Raw genomic sequence first — 25,034 nt, forward strand, 5'->3', positions numbered from 1 at the left:
GTTTAGGCGCCAGCTGAAGGACGCCTCCGGGTGCGGGAATTTCTCGCAACATGGAAGACCTGTTGGTGACCTTCTGCTGGTGTTTTTTCTATGGTCGGGTTGATGTCTCTTTGACACATTCCACGTTTCCATTCTCAATTTTAATTAAATAAAGATAAATGCTAAGATGATTTTTTTTATTTTCATATATAGCAAAATCAAATTCTTTACAAGACTGAAATAAACCAATTTGCAACCAGTATGTAACTGTTCTATCTTAACGATTTGAGCAATAATACTTATTGATAACACAGTATACATGAAATAAGGGCTTCTTTACTCATAATATTCCCAATCATTATTTGAAGAAGTCGTGTACTGGTTATTTTTGTGATGATAATAGTACTTTTTGCGTGTATTATTATTGGTTTTCTAATGTCAATAATCGTGTTTCAATCCGTGCATTGTTGTTGTACATAGGTTTTGGTATAATTTTTGGACAACCCCGAATTAAATTTCGCAACTGTTAATTCTCTGCATCTTAAATAGATGTACATTGTCCCTGGCCAAGAAATAACGTATTGACTTTGCTTTTTTGTTTACCATTGAGACCTGAAGATTTCTTGATTGTTGCCTCTGTTTAACTTATAACATCAACTTAATAGTTAAAGGAGACGAGATAAATAGAAAAATCTGTATTGTTCACGCAATTCATTTTTTTTCTCAGTCAGATTTCTCTAATTACTACTTCACTTAGATATGAACTAGTATTAGATTTTCATTGTTATTAATAAATGTTATATCAAATTGTCAAATTTGATTTTGAATTCTCTCCAATTCCATCTTTTATTTGAGAAATTGTTTAGATATTTTAATGTGTCGTCACTTTGTGCGTTGATGGCTTTGGCTATCTGGACTGTGGATCTTTATTTGCTGGTTTATGTTGTTCTATGTAATGTATCCGTTTTTATTCTGTAGTAAGTCACTACTTCGGTTTTATCATGTTTATCTATAGAATTTACGGTAAGTATAAGTATGAATTATTTTAAATAATAACGATGTTCTTATCCCAGGCAGAAAGTCCTAGCCGTATTGTGCACAATTTTTTCAATTGTGTACTTGTTTTTGCTTTCGCACGTTTTTCATTTGAGCGTCACTGGTAATTTTTTTTAGAGAAATTTAGGTTTTTGACGTACGTTTGTCTCCCTTTTCCCATTAAGATCAAATCTCTTTAAAATAGAGTATTCCACGAGCGAGAGTTAAGTACACTTGTCTTATATCTGAACATACGTAAACAAAAAGCAAACTTTGCTCGCAGGGTACACAGGTATATTTAGAATGATATACAGTTAACAATGATACTGTTTTCGTAAAGAGTTTCTTTTCAACTAATTTGTGAATATAGCGTACCAGAGAGTATACGGGAAAATGAGTTTTGAACATACTTAGTCTAAAAAGGACCTTGTACAAGTTCAGTAATTTAGGTAAATATATACATGTAGGTTGTACATAGTGTCTTTATAATAATTAGGCATATTAAAATACCTGGATTATTTGATCGATTTGGGTGTTATTTTATTTGATTGCCATTAACATGAGTAAGGACTTTTGTTAATATTGGTAAGATTACCAAACATAATTTTTTGTCTTATTGATAACTCAGCTTTTATTGACTTTTCAATGAATGATATGTGTCGCGTGTGCCACAATCTTACAAAAAAACCTTTTACCTGGAAAATTCGTTATGGCAAGTGAAAAAAAAAACATATGGCGGTGTGTTAAATTTGCCATGTTTAGAATCCCTTGAAGGATGCAGATTCAAGAGGGCCAACAGGTGTGTTACAAACGGACGGACCTACGGACCGACAGCGCAATGGAAGATTACATTGTGTTACTATTACCATTCGAAGCATCCCTGATGAAAGGTTATAACTCTGGAAAAGAGAAGGGTATTGTAGATAATCCAGACTACAACAATCTTTGTTAAATGAGGGCCCTCATGGGGTTTTTGATTATGTGATTACTTGGTCGTTTTTTTAATGATTATTTGATTATTAAGCCTAATATTTCATGATTATTTGATTACCTAGGACTGTATTTTTAGTTTATGATTATTTGATTACTAAGGATAAGCAAATATTTAATGATTATGTGATTATATTGGCAAAAAAAATGGTGATTATGTGATTATTACTAGGACCCCCCCATGAGGGGCCTCTTAAATAGTAAAACCGTGGTTCTAAAGTGGTAGATAAGTAACTGGGGCGGATACAAAAATTTCAAAAAGAGGGATCCAGATACAAAAAAAATGTCTCTTTTATCGCAATATTCACGTTTTTTTTTTGTTTTTAAAAAAAAAAAAAAAATCCAATCGTAGATCCCCACCACTGAGTAAATTATTTGTAACTGTTTATCCGTTGTACTTGGTAAGCTTACGGTGACCTATAGTTGTAAATGTTTGTGTCAGTTTGGTCTTTTGTGGATAGTTGTCTCATTTGCAATCATTCCACATCTTCTTTTTTTTATATTGCATTGTCTGCAAGCAAACTACCGAAAGTGATGCGCAAGATTTCATAATTGATGACCCTAACCTTTGCCTTTTTAGTTGTTTATTACCATTTTTATTATTTATACATTTAAAAAAAAAATTAAATTTCTTTTCTGATTCATAATTTTTTTTTAAATGTATAAATAATATATTATTATTGTTCAGTACACAACTCGTTTTCTAGACAGTTATTGTGTTTCGAGTACTATAATCACGAGACAAACGTTTAGTTATTAAACTTGTTTGTTTTAAATTAAACTTGATGAACAAAAATGTTTTCGAAGTGAAAAATTTGACGATAGTTACCAATAATTAGACTGATACGGCCAAATCGAACCGAAAAGTCTTAAACATGTTAAATGACTGAGAAACAAAAAAAATAATGTTTAGATTTTTCAGTTTTTACAGTTCAACTTTCAAATCACAATCCGTTCTGTAATGTATATCAGTTTAGTCTGTTTAAACTCACTCATCTCTTACCACTCACGAGTTGGTATGAAAAAAAGAAAAGGAATCGTCCTTTCTTAATTTACCTCAAGGACTGTAATTTGAAAAATAATTTGAAAAGGTTTTTAAACATTGACAATTTTATCTTGTAAGAACGAAATAAAAACAAATCTTGCATGGCATTATTCTCCAACCATAGAAACATCTTGTTTTTCATCAATATCATTTATAAATTCAGCCCTTCTCTTTGCAAGTCCAACACATAATTCAACAATACACGAGAGTTTACCTTTACACTTATCAACCCTTCGAACTATAATTTTATCGACTTTTCAACATGTCGACTTGTCAAAGAGGGACAAAAGATACCAACGGGACAGTCAACCTTCTAACCTTAGCACTTATCAACTTTGAAGACCTTTCTAAGGTCAACTTGTTAACCTTTCTAGTGTAAACCTGTCGACCTCTTACTCTGTCAACTTATGTACAAACATCACTTAGCCGATTTACTTCTTAGTGTAAACCGATGGAACTACAGTACCGTTTATCTTAATTGACCCGATCCTATGAGGTATAGTCAGATAGTTGAACTGCTTTTGTCAGTTCGATAGAACGCCGATCACGCATACCTATTTGTATTCTGGTATAGTAAGGTCGATGATTTCCTCAGTCCCGAGAAGACGGAAGACGGATAAAAAGGAATGGAAAATATTGACATTCAAATACCTAAAACGTTTAAATTATTTTCCTATAAATGTTGATTTTTTATCTATTTTTTGGTAAACATTTTACCTTCGTTCGGCTTAATAAATGTTCATTGTTTTTAATAAGGACGCAACTAATTTATTTCAGGGGAGGGGGTGCATGGATAAACTTTTAAGGCGATTTCGATTGACCCTATTTTGTCCAGGCCCCTCCCAAATAGATACAATTGTTATGAAAAAAGCTAACGTTTAACGCATAAATATAGAATAACCATATATTGTCTCAAAATATCAATGCTTAGAAACAGCCTCGCTTTGTGCCCGTTTCTAAGCCTTGTACAACTAAAATTGATACTTCAAGACAATTTATGGTTATTTTGTATTTAATTTTTAATGAAGTCATTTTTTTTGGGGGGGGGGGGGAAGGGAGGTGACTTTTTCGTTGAATTTGTTTTATCAAAATTATCTAATGGGCAGAAATATCTTCATTTTAAATTTCCAGACCCACACCCCGCCCCGACCCCCCCCCCCCCCCCCCCCCCCCCCCCCCCCGAATGGTCCGTGCCTGTTACATGAATTTATTTCAGAAATAAAACAATATTATAACTATCCGACTGAAATTTTAAATACAGAAACCGGCGAAGGGAGACAATCACAATTTATTTTATGTCTTAAAAGTCCGATTAATTGTAAGCCTAAGTTTCTTGCGTTAACGTACGTAAGTTACGTTTAAAACATAAAATTCTCTGTTGGGACGAAACGCAAGTCTAGCGTATAACATTTTAAACCTGGTACCTTTTGTTAGCTATTTTTCACGTGTTTCTCTGGCCTATATGTTCTCTCCTTTCTTTTTAATTGTAGACCTGTCATGTAAAGTTACCATTTTTATGTTATATCCAACATTGCCAAAATTGCGTGGGGTTAGGCATGTCACACAACCACTTTAATCTACCTTTTTTATTCTGAAAATGTCCTGTCCCAAATCAGGAAAATGCCCATTGTTATATCAGAGTTCGTTTCTGTATATGTGTGTTACATTTTAAAGTTGTGTTGAATGTTTGCAAAAGTATGAATTACTCTTTATAATAAGGATGTTCTTATTCTGGGCGGAAAATCCTAGCTGTTTTTATGCACATTTTTTTTTTATCTTTCTGCCTAATCTAGAAGTGGCGTGAAAAAGATGTGGATACTTAAAAATTCCAAGGATCTTTTAGAGTACATACAATCTAGCTCTTTTTCATCTTGTAACAGTATTTAATCATTTGACTTATCTACTCTTTACACAAGTATTCCACATTCCAAACTAAAGGACAAATTGAAAGAGTTGGTATTACTTTGCCTCATAAAAAAGATTGGCCATAGAAGTTACAAGTATCTTGTCTTAGGGAGGGATAAATCCTACTTTGTAAAGAATCGCTCTGATTCAAACAAAATATTCTCTGACACCGATATTATCAAGATACTTTATTTCTTGATTGACAACATATTTGTTACGTTCGGAAGACGTGTTTTTCAACAGACTGTCGACATCCCAATGGGAATAAACTGTGCCCCTCAATTTGCCGACTTGTTTCTTTATTATTATGAGGCTGACTTCATGCAAACTCTTCCTCGGAAGAAAGATAAAAAGTTAGCAATATCCTTTAACTATACTTTCCGCTATATAGATGACATTCTTTCACTAAACAATTCAAAATTTGGTGACTATGTGGAACGCATATATCCAATCGAATTGGAGATAAAGGATACTACAGAACAGTTAAGTCGGCTTCATATCTTGACTTGCATCTAGAAATTGAAAATGAGGGTTGGTTGAAAACAAAACTTTACGACAAAAGAGATGATTTCAGCTTTTCAATTGTGAACTTTCCATTTCTAAGTAGCAACATTCCAGCAGCACCTGCATGCGGGGTATATATCTCCCAATTGATACGATATTCCCGTGCTTGCATTTCCTATCATGATTGCCTTGATAGAGGGTTACAGCTCACAAGTAAACTATTAAACCAAGAGTTCCAAATGGTGAAGTTGTTATCATCCCTTCGTTAATTTTACGGACGCCATCACGAGTTGGTTGACCGTTATGGAATAACCGTTTCACAAATGATATCGGATATGTTCCTTACGTCGTAACTACAATCCCCTTCCCTTTTATGAATGTGACCTACCGAATTAGACTATTTAGCGGATTTGTAATCACATAAGCAACACGAAGGGTGCCACATGTGGAGCAGGATCTGCTTACCCTTCTGGAGCATCTGAGATCACCCTAGTTTTTGGTTGGGTTCGTGTTGTTTACTCTATAGTTTTCTATTTTGTGGCATGTGTGCTATTGTTTTTCTGTTTGTCTTTTTCATTTTTGGCCATGGCGTTAAAAGTCAGTTTGTTTAAGATTTATGAGTTTGACTGTCCCTTTGGTATCTTTCGTCCCTCTTTTGGAGCTCTATGCTCTTCATTTTTTTTTACTTGTTTTGGCTCTTGAACTTTACATCTAAGCGTCACATTTTAATGTTGTGTTTCCGTTGTGTTCCAGTTCTCCTCTTATATTTGATGAGTTTCCCTCTGTTCTAGTTTGTAACCCGCATTTGTTTTTTTTCTCAATCGATTTAAATTGCGAACAGCGGTATACAACGTTTGTCTCTATTAACATTGGTATTACTTAGTTTTTCCAATTGAAATGTCTGTTCATGCAAACCAGGTTTAAAATATTGAAAACAACACTTTAATAATTTCTTGCGTCCGAAGCGCTTTTCTGGATATACCTTCATCAGGAACGCTCAAAGCCAAACATTTGAAATCCGAAGATGTATAAGTACCGAAACTGTTGAAGAGCTGTATGTCAAAAAATACCTAAAATAATTAGCCAAATTCATCTTAAGCCAACTTTGCCTGAGGGAGTTAAAACCTTAGTTTCTTAATAATCTATAAATTTATAAACGGACAATTTTAGTAAAGTTAAAACTTATAATATCTTTATCGTAGCATGCCTTGTACATTAATTATTGCCGCAGTAATTTTTACCTCAAAGTTTGTGATTAGGTTTCCATCGCCTATTTTAATATTTTCAGGTGTTGGTTAACCTATAGCTAAGGGATGAATTGGTTTTAGCTCTAACTCTTCTCTTAAGTCACGTAGGATTACTGTGCATTTGGAACATGTGTACTTTCTGCTTGTAGTTGTTAGCGTGTAAAGCCAGTATATGGACAATTCTGTTTATATGTTATGAGTCCAAGAATTATAAATATTACAAATAGTCATGAACTTATTGGACGGAATTGAGAACATAGCAGTGCAATTAACTTTTTTTTATATCTTGTAACGTGACATTGTCAATTTTGCGTTTACCATTCAGGCTCTCATCATGCTGTAGTTTGCGTTTCTTCATTATTTGGGTCACCTTGTACTGATGTATCTTCAAAATTTTATATTTGATCTTTGTGTCTGCAAGTTTCTGGTCTTTAATTTGAGTTTTAGACACGTACTGATTTTTGCAACAATTCCCCCTACCCCACCCCCTAAAAAATGTAAAACTAACATTATAAATTTTTAGTTCCTGCTTCAGAAAAATTACAAAACCAAGACGCAACTATTTGTACACGTCTGCATTTAAGAGAGTTCGAGTGCTGCCATTGATCAATAATGATGTTGTTTGAATCGGCGTTACTTTAATATTCCAGTACATGACGCATCATTATAATCACAAGTGTTGGTTTAATCTGCAAAGGGTGGAGAGCAAAGGCTGTGATGGTTACCCTTGGCTAGCGAAGATGAGAAAAGTTACTCTTTGTAAATATACACACGGAAAAAGTATTGCCTGGATTTTTTAAAACTTGAAAAATCAGTCTCTTGTTTTGGAAGGAATATGATAAAATATTTGTAAAATAATATTGAAAGTAGTTCAAATTCGGGCTACGATTGGGCCACGGAAGATACACCGAATTCCATTGGAACAATGGATCTCCCCCACGACAATAATTTCCAACTTTGGCGAGCTCTGCACTATATTGGATACGGGCATCTGTGTTTCTGTTCTTAGGCAAAGGTCACCGAAATGGTATTATCGCACGATAACCAGTAGCGATGAGCCGATCTCGAACAGTTCTTGTTTAAAGGCTCCTGTATGGTCATCATTCTCCTTTTAGTAGATATAGGAAGATGTGGTGTGAGTGCCAATGAGACAACTCTCCTTCCAAATAACAATTTAAAAATTAAACCATTATGGGTTAAAGTACGACCTTCAACACGGAGCCTTGGCTCACACCGAACAACAAGCTATAAAGGGCCCCAAAATTACTAGTGTAAAACCATTCAAACGGGAAAACCAACGGTCTTATCTATATAAACAAAACGAGAAACTAGAAACACGTATATATTACATAAACAAACGACAACTACTGTACATCAGATTCCTGACTTAGGACAGGTGCAAACATTTGCAGCGGGATTAAACGTTTTAATGGATCCAAACCTTCTCCCTTTTTCTGAAACAATAGCATAACATCACAACATAGAAAAACATACGATAAAATATCAATTGGCAGACTTAACTCAATCTAAAAACGTATGATTACACAATGAACGAATAAATTTGATCTGCGATATCTGAATACAAATGCACAGTTAATTAAATATTAGAGACAAACATTTTTAGGTTTGTATTGTTTGCAATGGGTTTTCTTCTGACCAACCTTCATTATTCTTTATTTTCCCTAGCAGATGTTATAGGGGGTCTTCTTGACCTCGGAAGGTCTTTCACATCGTTTCTTGCCTGATTTTATTTTCAAAACGACTTATAGAGGAATGGTGATAACCAACAATACGTGCTATGATCACAGCGACATACCTACTTCCCTCATGCTGTATATCTGCGATCTTGCTGCAGTTATGAGTTGTGGATGATCAATTACAAGGTGTCAATATTATAAATTTATCAACTTGGTTATTTTAAGTGTTGAAAACAATGAGGATAAAAAAATCTTTTTTTAGTGTGTACATGTACAGTAGCTGTATGTGCAGATAAGAACTGATAGAGTCGATATTTATTGATTAAACTCGGGTGATAATAAAATAATTTTTTTAATTTGAATTTCAATTTGGTGTTTTTCCATGTGTATATATACTTTATGTTATCTGCCTTTGTGTGGACATGAAATATAATTGATATGTAATTTTTCTTGTAGTTTACTGTTGCTAAAGTATTGTAATCTTTAAAATACGATGGTTTTTTAACACATGTTAAAAATTACCTGAGCATAACTTTTCTAAACTTAACTTTTCGGTAATAATGCTCTTCAACTATGTTTTGATTTTTATATTCAGCTTTTTAAATTTTAGTTCCACTGGTACATCTTATGTAGACAAAACGGCTCAATAATTATAAGACTGGATTCTCTGATGAGTTTGTTTTTTTAATACACAAGAACAAAATGTACAGTTAATATGAATAAAATAATAAACTACAAAAATATGATAGGCTTTAAAAATATCCAAATACAAAAAAACATGCGTCTCAGCTCACAAGTTACATTTAAGAAGTATACAATTGACTCTCGTTATCTCGAAGTATGTCTGGCCACAAAAGAATTTCGAGATACCAGTAGTTCAACTGGTCCTTTTGAAAAGGTTTTTGGAGTCATTTGCCGACAATTTACAGAATTCTGCAATCAAGAATGTTTAATCTTCATTGTGACAGATTTCATACCTTCGTTTGAAAATGTCCATGGATACCAGTAGACACTTTCTTCTTCAATTCCACCATTGTACTTTCCATTTGGATTGACAAAGGTGCACCGATAATTAGTCCATGCTTCTTTAGCATACCACCATCCAGCTTTCATATAGTAAGTGCATTGCCCACCGGACCAGTTGTCATTATCACGATCTTTGGTTGAAAATGGTTGACCGGATAATTGAGAGAAGATGTCCATCACGGCATCCCCTAAGTTTTATTAAATAGAATAAAAATATTAGTCTTGGAACTTTAATCTTGGTTTTGCAGAGTATCTGGTAGAATGATAAAACTATAGTAGACACTAACAGATGGCAAAATAATAAACAAAAACAGACAATCAGATTTTGGTTAAAGTGAAAAAGAATAAAAGCAAGAAAAAAGTTATCCAGACATAAGATTCAGTGTAACAAAATCAATCTAAAATTACGAATGAGTAAATGGAATTTGAAAGAATATGAAGTTTTTTTCCATAGATCAATCAGCTGTATTAATTATTCTAGTAGATAACTTCTAGAACTAGAAATGTTTGCAGGGTCATAATCCGTCTCCTTAACAATCAAACATATCCGTAATTTTATCTTGACTCATCAATGCTTCCCTTCCTTTCACTTTGTATTTTATTTGGCTTTTTTTACATTTTTGATTCGAGTATCACTGATGTGTACTTCGAACACAAAGTTATACGGAAATTCTGGTATATATGATGAGATTGTATAAATCTAATAAAATTGAGAATGGATATGGGGAAAATGTCAAAGAGGCAACAGTTCAGTGAACATTGACGTCATACTAAACTCCAAAACATATAACTGAACTCAAACGAAGAAAAACTACAAGAGTAACAAAGACAAGAAGCTCTTGACTTGGGAAAGGCGCAAAAATCCCGTGGGGTTAAACATGTTTTGGAGATCTCCCCCCCCCCAGTAAACCTCTAGCAAATGTACAATAAAGAAACCCATATCAATAGAGGTTTCCTGAACTGGTATGTATCAGGTGCAATTGGTATGTAACACAACCTTGCATGCTGTTATTGAGGTGTCGTTTAAAATATGTTATTATTGTATTCATCAATATGAAATTTAAAAAATCGAATTGCATATTTGTGATAAAAACCTTAATCTTTTATTTATTTACGATTTCACTGCTTCTAGAACACTTTGTTTGTGTTTTATACAATAATATTTATTGTATGCACAAGGAGAATGAACCAAACAGTCCTTACTGGTATTGAGTTGTTTGGACTTTTAGATTCTGAATATAGGTTTTGCGTTTCTGTATATCTTGGTGATTTTTTTTTTTTTTTTTGTGTATTTTCAGAAAATAAAATAGAATAAAGAATTTGTTCTGATATTTGAATAGAATTTGGAATAATAAGAAAATATATATTCATAATATATTAAAAACAACACGTTTAAAATTTCTTGCGTCCGAAGCGCTTTTCTTGATTTACCTTCATCAGGAACGCTCAAAGCCAAGCATTTGAAATCCGAAGATGTATAAGTACCGAAACCGTTGAAGAGCTGTATGTCAAAAAATACATAAAATAAATAGACAATTTCATCTAAAGCCAACTTTGCCTGAGAGAGTTGAAACCTTAGTTTCTTAATAATTTATAAATTTATAAACGGACAATTTTAGTAAAGTTTGTTAAATCATGGCAGTACCGAAATACTGACTACCGAGCTGATGATACCCTCGGGGACTGATAGTCCACCAGCAGAGGTATCGACCCAGTGATGTAAAATATTAAAAACAACACGTTAAAAATTTCTTGCGTCCGAAGCGCTTTTCTGGATTTACCTTCATCAGGAACGCTCAAAGCCAAACATTTGAAATCCGAAGATGTATAAGTACCGAAACCGTTGAAGAGCTGTATGTCAAAAAATACCTAAAATAAATAGCCAATTTCATCTAAAGCCAACTTTGCCTGAGAGAGTTGAAACCTTAGTTTCTTAATAATTTATAAATTTATAAACGGACAATTTTAGTAAAGTTTGTTAAAGCATGTCAGTACCGAAATACTGACTACCGAGCTGATGATACCCTCGGGGACTGATAGTCCACCAGCAGAGGTATCCATCCAGTGATGTAAAATATTAAAAACAACACGTTAAAAATTTCTTGCGTCCGAAGCGCTTTCCTGGATTTACCTTCATCAGGAACGCTCAAAGCCAAACATTTGAAATCCGAAGATGTATAAGTACCGAAACCGTTGAAGAGCTGTATGTCAAAAAATACCTCAAATAAATAGCCAATTTCATCTAAAGCCAACTTTGCCTGAGGGAGTTGAAACCTTAGTTTCTTAATAATTTATAAATTTATAAACGGACAATTTTAGTAAAGTTTGTTAAATCATGTCAGTACCGAAATACTGACTACCGAGCTGATGATACCCTCGGGGACTGATAGTCCACCAGCAGAGTTATCGACCCAGTGATGTAAAATATCAAAAACAACACGTTAAAAATTTCTTGCGTCCGAAGCGCTTTTCTGGATTTACCTTCATCAGGAACGCTCAAAGCCAAGCATTTGAAATCCGAAGATGTATAAGTACCGAAACCGTTGAAGAGCTGTATGTCAAAAAATACCTAAAATAAATAGCCAATTTCATCTAAAGCCAACTTTGCCTGAGAGAGTTTAAACCTTAGTTTCTTAATAATTTATAAATTTATAAACGGACAATTTTAGTAAAGTTTGTTAAATTATGTCAGTACCGAAATACTGACTACCGAGCTGATGATACCCTCGGGGACTGATAGTCCACCAGCAGAGGTATCGACCCAGTGATGTAAAATATTAAAAACAACACGTTAAAAATTTACTTTCGTAGTCGATTCTTAATTACTTAGATGATATAATCTACCAAGGATACGTGAAAATGGCAAAATTACGTTCAAAATCGTGTTGGTTTCTCTTTAAAATCAATTGTTATTAACATATTCATCTTTTCTATCATTGAAGCAACATTTTGTCTAAAACGCAACACATTGTTAAAATATCCTTTTCCTTATATTTTGTAACTGGACATTTCGGTTTATGTAATCATTATAAAAAATGATGCTTATATAACTTATAGAACGAACATTTAACTTCAAAGAGGGTATAGATTTAAAAAAAAAAAATATTCTGATCCCCATTGTGATGAAGAAAAAAATTCTGTGGAAACAGAGGACAAAACAAATATTATGAACACAAATTTCCCCCTTTCCTTATAGAGTTACATTTTGAAATAAATCACATGTTTGGTACAGGGAACAGTATATATGGGTGCTGGGAACGGTATATCAAAATATGTTCCTGTATGGTAGCAGTGAAATATGATATAACATTTCTGACTTAAACCATATCACAACCAACCCCCTCGCTTTTTGAAGTTAAATGTATAATGAATATACGTATTATGACACTGACGAAAACCATTTCTAGAGTCAAAATATTTATCAGTACATTATGAGTGAATATAGAAGCGAGTAAATTTGTATACTGTACGAGCTGGAGAGTAGTATATATATAATTACAAGGTTTAATGTTAACCAATATCCATCCATCAATCCTTTTGTCGTACTGCGATGCTAGAAAAACTGTTTACATCACTGCGTTTGTTTTAACTGATTACGCCAATAACATGACGCTATATTTGCACTAATTTAATTTGAAAATGTCTTTCGATTTTTTTATTGTTCTACGTTAAATACTTTTAGTTTTTTTTACTTTTGTTAATAAATTTAATTCCTTCTTAAAATATATCTTATGTGTTTATATTTTCCAAAAACCTATCAAAAATATAAACTAAACTGAATCGTTTTATACCATTATAAAGTTATTACAAAAAAAATTACAAAGTTTTCTTGTTATTTACTTTTTACTGTCAACCTTTCGTGCCAACGGTTGTTTGAAAGCATAATCGAATACACGCAATATTGTGTATTAGAAAAATATGTTTATTTCCGATTCAAAGATCCTAAAAGTGAATCAACATTAATGTAAAAAATGCCATCCTTAATGGCCAGAAAACAGAATTGTACCCATATCCCATATGAATAAGTTTGTTTAAAGGTTTAGTTAGATTTTGAGGAAAATACCGACATTTTTGTGCTTTGGAAATGATATTACCATTAAAGATTGGATGTGAAATACCTGAACGTATAAGATGTCTCCATGCTGATTTATATTTACGAATGATACAAATTATATGGAATTTTATATAACTAAAAAACAACAACAATGAGATACAGGCAGTCGTTCTAAGCAGCTGTTTAAGTGTGTCCTATTTGCCACGGAATAACTTTAACGTGGCGTATCATCTCAAAACACGACCTGGTATTGCCTGAACGATTATAAACAATCTCGCAATACCTGGTTTATTGGTTAATCAAAATGTAACTTCAGGAATAATGTTTTCTTAATGCGATTTTAAGTCAATAACTTAAAAAAGAGCATTATTGAAGACCTCATGAGTATAGGACCATCGGTTTAATAGTAAAATCTGATTTTGTCTTTTTATAAAGCTAAAATAGGGGTATGCCTCTTACAAGAAGGTCAAATCTCCTCGGTCAAAATGTACAGAAGTTGCACCTTAATGACCCAAACATTTACCACAAATCAAGTCAAAGGTCAAGGTCAACATATAAATCTGAGTTAAGATTACAAGCAATATACAAAACTTTGAACATGACCTTGACCTTTGACGTTAATCTCAATTTCATCCAAATGGACCATGGACTCTATGCCAAACGACTAAATGCCCATGTGGCTTTTACTGTAGGAATCTATTCAACATATCACCTATGTTAAATTTTCAAAGGGAAATAACTCCAATAAGATGTCATCCAATAACATCAGTTAAATTTAACCAAAACAGTTTGTTGAAAAGATAACAAGAAAAAGGGAACACGTGGAGATAACTCCTATAAGAAAAGGTGTTTAGTTACACAGGTTGTGTTTTGACGTTCCCATCACTGTATATCAACCGAGCCAAAAATCCTATCGATATGTTGTAAAACAAAAAGCAGCTGAAGAAAAATTTTTTAAATGTGAAAAAAACTATCAGAACAAAAGTAAAAGGTCTTTCCACGAAAAGTGGAAAGACCTAATAATCAAAACAAGTTTAGAAAAGATCCTCTCACAGAAAAGTGGAAAGACTTACTAAATAAAACAGAGGCAAAATGTATGCACGAAATTTGGAAAGACTTAAACATCAGAAGAAGCAAGAGGTAACATCGAAAAGTTGAAAGACCTAATAATAATAAATTGAAGAAATACAGTAAGGTTTCTCCTTTTGGAAAAGGAATGACCTTTATGATAATAATAATCGGAAGAAATACAGTAAGGTCTTTCTCTTTTGGAACAGGGAAGACCTTAATAATAATTATCAGAAGAAATATAGTTAGGACTTTCCCTTTTGGAAAACTAATAACCTTCAACATAAAAATTAAAAACAATTGTGTCCCTTATACGCTTCAGTAATATTTGGTCCAACAAATATGGCATGCTCTTCCTTGTAAGCTTACCAGCTGTTCCTCTATACCCAGCTAATGTTAATCTATAATTGTCAGATTCGTCTGCTATTTTGAATGTCTCGTACTGAGCATAGCTCCGCTCTCCAGAACCCCTCTCTAAGTCAAATCTCAAACTATACGACTTTCCATTCAAGATATTAAAGATGTTGTCGTTACCTTTAGAAATAAAACAAATTGTCTTTTCAAGGTTGAGTTTTTGTACTTTTTTACTAATAATATAATGATGTCATTGCACAGAAATCTGTTAAAGTTTAAGTGAATTTTCTTAACAACCAATTGTTTCTTACACGAAATATCTTTCCATATTTTATAACGACATACTTGTCGTAATAATGATTTATCATTTTTTTCTCTGCTATCCTGACCGATTTCTGTAAGTAAAGTATAAATATCTTAAGATTGAATAAATTATCTGTTTGATGTCAACATCTTCTTTTTTCTATTAACATAATATAAAGAAATAAATTTATTATAGGAACTAGGATTACAATTTGATTTTTGCGCCATACGCGCGTTTTATCTATAAAAGTTTTATCAGTGACGCTCGAATCAAATTATCTTCAAATGGCAAAAATAAAGTACGCAGTTAATGAGCATTGTGGACCAGAAATTCCTTAGAGATTTGCTCAATACAGCTAATGTAATATACTCCTTAGACAGAAAATGTATAATTCTGACCATCAATGATAGTTCATGTCTACACATAGTGCGACGATGTTAGATACTTAATCTAAACTTGTTTATGCAAATTCTGACCTGTGTTATAATTATAAGTTATTGTGTATTTATTTAGTTCAGAGTCTTAGATATAAATTCATTTTGAATTAAAATATATTAACACAAATACGTTGTTATTGATTTGCAGATTTCGAAAACAATATGTCATTTCCCCAAAGATCACGTGATTTGGCTTCAATTGTAATGGTTCACACAATAACATTACTCCGATTTCATAAATTCACAGGAAAAAAGATTTATCAGAGACTATTTCGTTGTTTTTAGGTTCTAGTTCTTTCACGTCCTTAATTTAACCCGTCATTTTGAATCTGGTTTTAAAATGCGAAAACACAAATATCAATATGTTAGTTATACTCAAATTCACCTAGCCAGTATTCTCCAGAAACGGTGCCAAATCCTTTCTTGTAGTCTAACCAGTCTCTATAAAAATCTACTGACCCATCTTGTCGTCTTTGGATCACCTAAAAATATATAATACATTGTTTCGTAGTTATGTAGTTGCAATTAGGGAAAGGTGTATTCAGAACTCACAAGTCAATATTTATATACTAAGAAATGATGGTCCAAGTGAAGACTTATAAGTATATTTGTAAATTTGTGTGTAAAGTGACGTTTTTTGGTAACCCTGTAACTAGTTTTTCAAATTATTACATGATCAAAACAATGCAAATGGTATAAATTTTTATCGCTAGCTGCTTATAAATCTGTTCGCATAATTGTACCTGTTCGCAATATGTTAGTGAAGCGAAACTACATTGCGTACACTTTGAAGATGTTACTGTAAGAAATTATTTTTTCAATTGTCCGTGAAAAGTATTAAAATAGGCAACTTTGTTTACAAAAATTATAGAAAAAATGTGTCAAACTACAATCGGCGATTCACTTTTACATAGCTTGTACAGTAATATATAACTGCGACATGATTCAGTAAAATGACATAAATGAAGAGATGTGAAGTGAACAATGTCATAACAACAACTGATAAACAAATTAAACTAAAAAATTGTATACTAAAGGATATAAACATGTAACCAAAGTTTCATGAAAACTGATTAAAGATTTTTTAAGTAATGGTCTGAAACTGGAAATAAACCCTTTTTTAGCAACAAAAACCGCTAACTTAGAAACCTAAAATCTAAAAACGTAAAAAATCGGTAGAGATCTTACGTGAATATATATAAACAGTCTACTAAAGTTTTACTTCTATATGTGACGTTTACATTTTAAGACGTCAAACACGCGAAGAAATGCATGTGGTTTTTAAAATTTGATAGATGCTTTTGTGCTTTATTGTTAAACATTTGTTTGTTTTTATTGTGACACAGTGATGACTGATGTACCCACATTTTGACTATTTACATCCAGACCAGGTGTAATCGTATTCAGCTGTAATGGATAACATTTTGCAGTGTAATCCTATGTAATCATTAATCATGCAATTTCTGATTTTAAGTACTTGTAATGTAATTGATTACATTGCAAAAAAACAGGCGTAAGCATGATTACGTTTAGATTACGTTAAAATGACATTCGTATGTTTACTTGCTGATTACAAATCTTATATATATTAATGAAAATAGTTTTTGATAGACGATATGAAAATAAGAAAATGTAAAGCATAAACGGAAAATCATGAAACTAGTTTTCACTATTGTGAATAACCATGTGTTTTATTTTGTTTACTCAAGGAATTTGCCTTTCTTATGTTTCGTTGTTAGATTTAGCTCTTATGGGAAAAACATATGCCTTGAAAGCATTGTTTTGTTCCTTGATTGAACACTTCTAATATTGTTTAGACAAAACAAAGTTATATCTTTTACATAGAGAAAAGAAACCTGTTTATAGATATGTTATCACATAACACATGTTACACTGCACTTTGTAAATTCCGCGCTTTATACAAAATTTACTTCGGTCAACGCTTTTACACCCCAATAAATTTAAAAAAAGAAGCATTCAATTCTTAATTGATATCGCTTAAATATTAATAGCTATGACTACTTCAAAATCTGAGGCTTATAGGGGGAGAAGGTTGTTCAATACATCTTGTTCAACAACCAAAAAATATATAAATTCATGCACTAACAACCAGACCATAGAACAGAAAACAGCAGAAAGTCACCAATAGGTCTTCAATGCAGCGAGAAACTTCCGCACCCGGAAGCATCCTTCAGTTGGCCTCTTAACAGATATCGATACTAGAACAGTAATTATAGACGCAATATTAAACTCCAATTTAAACACAATACACTAAATTTGGAAATCATGAAACTAACAAAGGCCAGAGGCCCTTGACTTGGGCCAGGTGTAAAAATTAGGGGGGCTAAAAATGTTTTTTTAATATCTTATCCTCAACCTATACCTCTAGCCAATGTAGAAAAGTAAACGCATAACAATACCCAAACAAAAATCAGTTCAAGAGAAGTCCTAGTCCGTTGTCAGAAGAGGTAACAAAAGACAATAAACAAACTGACATTAATACATAAATAACAACAGAATACTAGCACTTAATGGCATGCCAGCTCCTGACCTAAATTAAACTGATTGAAAGATTATGTCTTCATTATATGAATATTAGGTACATTCTCTCCCGTTAATGGTTTAGTACTATTATATCATTATAAAATATTTGAGAAAAACATAACCCGTGTCATGCCAACAACTGTTTTTTTTTTTTTACATAAATGTGTTTAATTCCGATGTAGAGACCTAAGTGAATCAATATTAAAGCCAAAATATGCAAATTTTAATGACTTGACAACAGTATTGTAACTTTGTTTTTTTCTAAATAAGTCTGTTGAAAGGTTTTGTAAGCTTTTGAGGTGAAAACTGACATTTGTGTGGTTTGTAAAAAAACATTACCATTAAATTGGACGTAAAATACCTGAACGTATAAGATGTCTGCATGTTGAATTATTTTTACGAATGATATCCTTGTACCGATGATAAAATTAAGTAAATGTTTTGACTAGTTTGTGATATCGAAAACCCTGGTGTAATAGTTTTTCAGTAAAGCATTAAATTCTCTCTCTAAATTCTACATACATACTGAAGTCGTCATTATTGAGAATCAATATATCATCCAAATATCTAAAAGTATCATTAAATTTGTGTATCAGATGTTGTTTGGATAGGTCTTTGCGTATTTCAGTCATAAATTATAACTCAAAGCAATAAAAACAAAAACAGGTCCGCAATAAGTGATGCATTAATACCAATTGTAATTCCGATAATTTGACGATATACGGAATCTCTAAAGCAAACATTCAATTTATCAAGTACTTCCTTATTTGAACAATTTATTATCAGGTTTTTGATTGTACCAAGTGCACTAGTACAGTAATAGAAAATTAAGTAGTGGAACAATGGCTTGAAGACGAAAGAAATCTATATTTGTAAGGTGTTTTGTGAAGCTGCGCAAGCCATTACATAAATAGTTGGGATCTGCATCGTTTTTGGTTCTGCCTGGTAGCTAAAATTTTATGTTTGTTACATATATCGTATTCTGAAAACGTCAACATACCTCAATTATCATAAAATTCAATTTTATATGCATTGATATATTCTTGTTCTGACTCTAAGTATGTTGCATTGATGATTGTTTTTGTTGCACTGAGGGGTTTCTGGTGTCCCGTTCTTTCAGCAAAAGAGTTGATGTGTTTCTCTCGTGTGGTTTTTTTGTTTGTAACCCGGACATCTCGTATGACTTTGAAACAGCGGTATACTACTGTTGCTTTATTTAATATATGTATGGGAAAGGAATATCAAGATGACAAATTTATCTGAACCGACTATGATTCAAACATTTTCAGAATCTTTGAGGTTCTGATTCTTAGATTTAACATACCGTCCATCCATCGTCTGTCATATCGCAATACACATTTATACATCTGTTGTTTGTAAAAATCTTGTAGACGCCGTTGATACTTCCCATGGGCATTTTGGAGCAGTCAGTTGGTTCTTGATCTATAATATCCAAATATTTATGCATATAGAGATAAATAAAGTCTGGGTCGATGCCACTGGTGATTGAATTTGAGTTCCCTAAGGGTATCACCAACCCAGAAGTCAGCACACCTGTGTTTACTTGAGTTAGATTGACATGTTCATACTTACCAATTAACAAAACTTAGCATTTTTGAAATACTAAGGCTTTTCTACCTCAGAAATGTATTACTTTAGCTGTATTTAGCAAAACTTTAGGACTTTTTGGTCCCCAATGCTCTTCAACTTCGTACTTTATTTGACCTTTTTAACATATTTTAATTCGAGCGTCCCTAATGATGAGTGTTTTGTAGACGAAACGTGCGTGTGGCGCAAATACAAATTCGAATCCTGGTATCTATGATGTGCTTATTTACCACGTCATATGACACCTGACTGGTATTAGCTACAACTATCGACTATCTTCTTTTGAAAAAAAAACACTTTAAAACAGGTTGTCTTCTTTAGATATAGGAACATTTGGTGTGAGTGCCAATGAGACATCTATCAATTCAAAATAACAATTTATAAAGGTAAACCATTATAGGTCAATGAACGGCCTTCAACACGGAGCATTGGCTCACACCGAACAACAAGCTATGAAGGGCCCCAAAATTACAAGTATAAAAACATTCAAAAGGGAAAACCAACGGTTTAATCTATATAAAAACGAGAAAGGAAACACGTACAAGTAACATATACAAACGACAACTATTGTACATCTGATTTCTGACTTAGGACAGGTGCAAACATTTGCAGCGGGATTAAACGTTTTAATGGTACCAAATCTTCTCCCTGTTTCTGAAACAATAGCATAGCATCACAACATAGAAAAACACACGATAAAATATCAATTGGCAGCCTTAACTCAATCAAAAAACGTAAATCCAACATGTACGTTACAACAGCGTAGTTTCTGTCCGGTCTAAATAATCATCAAAGGTAAAAACAATAAATAGTTTTTTAATTCAACTGCGATATTTGCCGTTCTGAAACTATTGCCTTTTTTAAAGCGAACCTTCTTTACTTGACTCTTACACTCATGCTTATATCATTGTTATTATAAGAATATTTATTTTGCATCAGGTTAAATATGAATAACGTACTTGTGTCTCATGCATTTTGCCTAATTTTAGACAATAAGATATGTTGAAATCAAACACCAGACTGTTGTTAAAAACACATTAACTTTACATCACAACAAGCTGTTGTTAGATAAATACATCAATTTCTCCCTCGCCCTGTTCGTTCGAATTAAAAGTATTTAATCTCATCTCTAAATGCAATGTACTATAAACAAGACAAACACAGTTACATGATATGTTGCTTGTAGTAGCATATTATTTTCTCTTGTGATACAATATCTTATTTTACTTTATTGTATAGATTATTTCGATGCAAACAACATATAAATACAATACATATAACATTGTTCCTCTTTCGCATCGTTTCTTTTTCTACGGCATTACATCAAACGCCTGTACGTTCAATCGCCATAGCAGCAACTGTATATATATATATACCAATGTGAGCAACTTCAATTTGACGTGACTGCGAGAACCTTCGATACTAATACATCTAAATGACAACTTTATATAGTACCATTAAACCCCAGCCAGAGAAACTGCAACAATTTTCCTCATGCCTTATGCACCTAACATCAAACTTTATTAAAAGTACATACCGTTGCTGACCCAGTATCAGGACTTTTTATACTAGTTCCAATTTATAATTTATCACTACAAACAGCAAAATAAAAACCCACTTTTAAATGAAATAAAACTTTACCTCATACTAGACTGTTGTTAGATATACTCATTTTTTTAACATCACCCCAGACTGTTGTTATATAAAGACATCAACTTTACACCACACCAGACTGTTGTTAGATCAAGACAGCATATTTAAACCTTACCAGGCTATTGTTAGATAAAGACAGCATATTTAAACCTCACCAGACTGTTGATAGATAAAGACATAAACTTTAGATCACACCAGATTGTTGGTAGAGATACATATTACCTTAACATCGTACCAGACTGTTGTTGGATAATTACAATAACTTCACATCACACCAGACTGTTGTTAAATAAAGACATTAAATTGAGATCACACCAGTCTGTTGTTAGATAAAACATTGACTTTACATCACACCAGATTGCTGTAAGATGCACGCATTACCTTTGCGGCACACCATAATGTTGCTAGATAAAGACATTAACTTTATATCATACGAGACTGTTGTTAGATAAAACATTAACTTTACATCATACCAGACTGTTGTTAGATAAAACATTAACTTATCATCACACCAGACTGTTATTATATAAAACACTTACTTTACATCACACCAGATTGTTGGTAGAGATACATATTAACTTTATCTAACACCAGACTGTTGCTAGATAAACACATAACCTTTACATCATACCAGACTGTTGTTGGATAATTACAATAACTTCACATCACACCAGACTGTTGTTAAATAAAGACATTAAATTTAGACCACACCAGTCTGTTGTAAGATAAAACATTAACTTTATATCATACCAGACTGTTGTTAGATAAAACATTAACATTACATCATACCAGACTATTGTTAGATAAAAACATTTACTTTACATAACACCAGACTGTTGTTTAATAAAACATTTACTTTACATAACACCAGACTGTTGTTAAATAAAAACATTTACTTTACATAACACCAGACTGTTGTTGGATAATTACAATAACTTCATATCACACCAGACTATTGTTAAATAAAGACATTGAATTTAGATCAAACCAGTCTGTTGTTAGATAAAACATTGACTTTACATCACACCAGATTGCTGTAAGATGCACGCATTACCATTGCGTAACACCATAATGTTGCTAGATAAAGCCATTAACTTTATATCATACCAGACTGTTGTTAGATAAAACATTAACTTTACATCATACCAGACTGTTGTTAGATAAAACATTAACTTAACATCACACCAGACTGTTGTTATATAAAACACTAACTTTACATAACACCAGACTGTCGTTAGATAACAAACATTTACTTTTCATAACACCAGACTGTTGTTAGATAAAAACATTTACTTTACATAACACCAGACTGTTGTTAGAGAAAAACATTAACTTAACATCACACCAAACTGTTGTTATATAAAACACTTACTTTACATCACACCAGACTGTTGTTATATAAAACACTTACTTTAAATAACACCAGACTGTTGTAAGATAAAAACATTTACTTTACATAACACCAGACTGTTGTGAAATAAAAACATTTAATTTACATAACACCAGACTGTTGTTAGATAAAACATTTACTTTACATAATACCAGACTGTTGTTAAATAAAAACATTAACTTTTCATAACACCAGACTGTTGTTAAATAAAAACATGTACTTTACATAACACCAGGCTGTTGTTAAATAAAAATATTTGCTTTACATCACACCAGACTGTTGTTGAAAAATTACAATAACTTCACATCACACCAGACTGTTGTAAGATAAAGACATTAAGTTTACATAACACCAGACTGTTGTTAAATAAAAACATTTACTTTTCATAACACCAGACTGTTGTTAAATAAAAACATTTACTTTACATAACACCAGGCTGTTGTTGAAAAATTACAATAACTTCACATCACACCAGACTGTTGTAAGATAAAGACATTAACTTTACATAACACCAGACTGTTGTTAGATAAAAACATCAACCTTAGATCACACCAGACTGTTGTTAGATAAAACATTATTTTAACATCACACCAGACTGTTGTTATGTAAAACACTTACTTCACATAACACCAGTCTGTTGTTAGATAAAGAGATTATATTTACATCACACCAAAGTATATTATTCTTTTTAATTGACATATCAACATAGACAAACTATTTCCAACAACCTATTGTCCAGCTATCCTAGATGTTGACATAACCAAAAACGTATAGTCCAGCTATCCTAGATATGACCTACATACAACCAACAAAGTGTGGCCCCACTGTCCTAGATGTTGACATTACCAACAACGTATGGTTCAGCTATCCTATTTTGACCTACTTGCAACTAACAACATGTGGCCCAGCTATGTTACGTGTTGACCTAACAAACAACGTGTGGTCCAGCAATCCTAGATGATAAACTAACCAATATCGTATGACCCAGCTATCATATGTTGACCCATTTAGTCTTGTTCAGCTCAGAAACTATATAGGATGTACAAAATACAACTGCGATACCCAGGTCATATAATAAACAGGGGACAAATTCAGATTTTAAATCCTTGTAAAAGAAATTCGTACCAAAGGGTGAAAGTTTAATAGGAAGAATATTTTATTTTCAATAACGGAGAAAAAGCATTACTCAGCAAATTATTCACATGTTTTTAACATATGATAAGTCTTACTTACTCTTGACGACGAGAATTCCAGTTTCTATTTTTTCTGTCTTTGGGTTACAGTCGGAATCCAATTTACACTGTCCTGTGATAAGATCATAGCTTGCGGTCTCACACTCCTTTTCGCTCATACACAAAAAGGTACATAGTATAATAGAATCTGTTTTAAAAGTTGTAATTGTTGAATCACTTGAAACAATTCCCTCTTCCTTTTCTAATATAAATTTCATTTTATTGTTGATATCTGATGTTCCATGGCATATTGGGTATACTACAAAGACACCATACATAATTATGATGAAAACCATGCTGTCCTTATCCATCAGTAGTTAAAATAGATGAAATATGCATCCTATAATAAAACTAGCTCTTTTATAGCAGAATGACACAGTCGAAATAATTGATACAAAGATACAGTGAATATTTAATCCCTATATATAGTATCCAATGTATTGTCAGAAGGAAGGTAGAAAATATCGATTTCTTTTTAAATATTTCTAGTAGTGTAAAACACCTTTCTGACGGAAGTTTTTGAGATGCAAAATGTTATCATTTGTTTATACTTAACAATAATTCGTACAATATGTGTAAGAGCTAATTCCGTAATGCATGAAAAACAAGACTTTGGTTAATTTACTTGCTTTGTTTGTATACTGTTTAATTGTTTTTGGGATAAAGTCCAAGCAAATTTAGATATATAATATATAACGGTTTAACTATGCCTGTATATATTATTTGAAGACGACAAACTTAAGGTAGCACTCCATAGTTAGTTGTGTAGTTTCTCATTTTGGCCTCTGTGGAGTTTCAAATATGAGAGCTAGATTAATTTTTGGATAGCGGGTTATTAAAATAGCCTCCTTATTGGGTTTATATGAACATCAAGATTATGCAATGTATGTAATATAGGCTGTTTTCTGTATGACAGTCTATATTTGCATTTCCCTACCTTACATTGGTCCGTTAATTATTGT

At 32.5% G+C, this 25,034-nt stretch overlaps 1 protein-coding gene across 1 annotated transcript in view; it reads right to left on the reverse strand.

Moving 5' to 3' along the window:
- Window positions 1–9,341: 9,341 nt before the first annotated feature.
- Window positions 9,342–25,034, reverse strand: part of LOC134722374 (uncharacterized) — an 80,963-nt gene continuing 65,270 nt past the window's right edge. The window contains exons 7-11 of the mRNA XM_063585991.1: window positions 24,074–24,331; window positions 19,514–19,632; window positions 16,031–16,127; window positions 14,920–15,084; window positions 9,342–9,616 (exon numbers count right to left, since the gene is read on the reverse strand). Coding sequence (XP_063442061.1) covers window positions 9,342–9,616; window positions 14,920–15,084; window positions 16,031–16,127; window positions 19,514–19,632; window positions 24,074–24,331 — 914 coding nt within the window. The remainder of the gene's footprint in view (window positions 9,617–14,919; window positions 15,085–16,030; window positions 16,128–19,513; window positions 19,633–24,073; window positions 24,332–25,034) is intronic.

Source organism: Mytilus trossulus, chromosome 6 (genome assembly GCF_036588685.1).
Source record: "Mytilus trossulus isolate FHL-02 chromosome 6, PNRI_Mtr1.1.1.hap1, whole genome shotgun sequence".
Classification (NCBI taxonomy): domain Eukaryota; kingdom Metazoa; phylum Mollusca; class Bivalvia; order Mytilida; family Mytilidae; genus Mytilus; species Mytilus trossulus.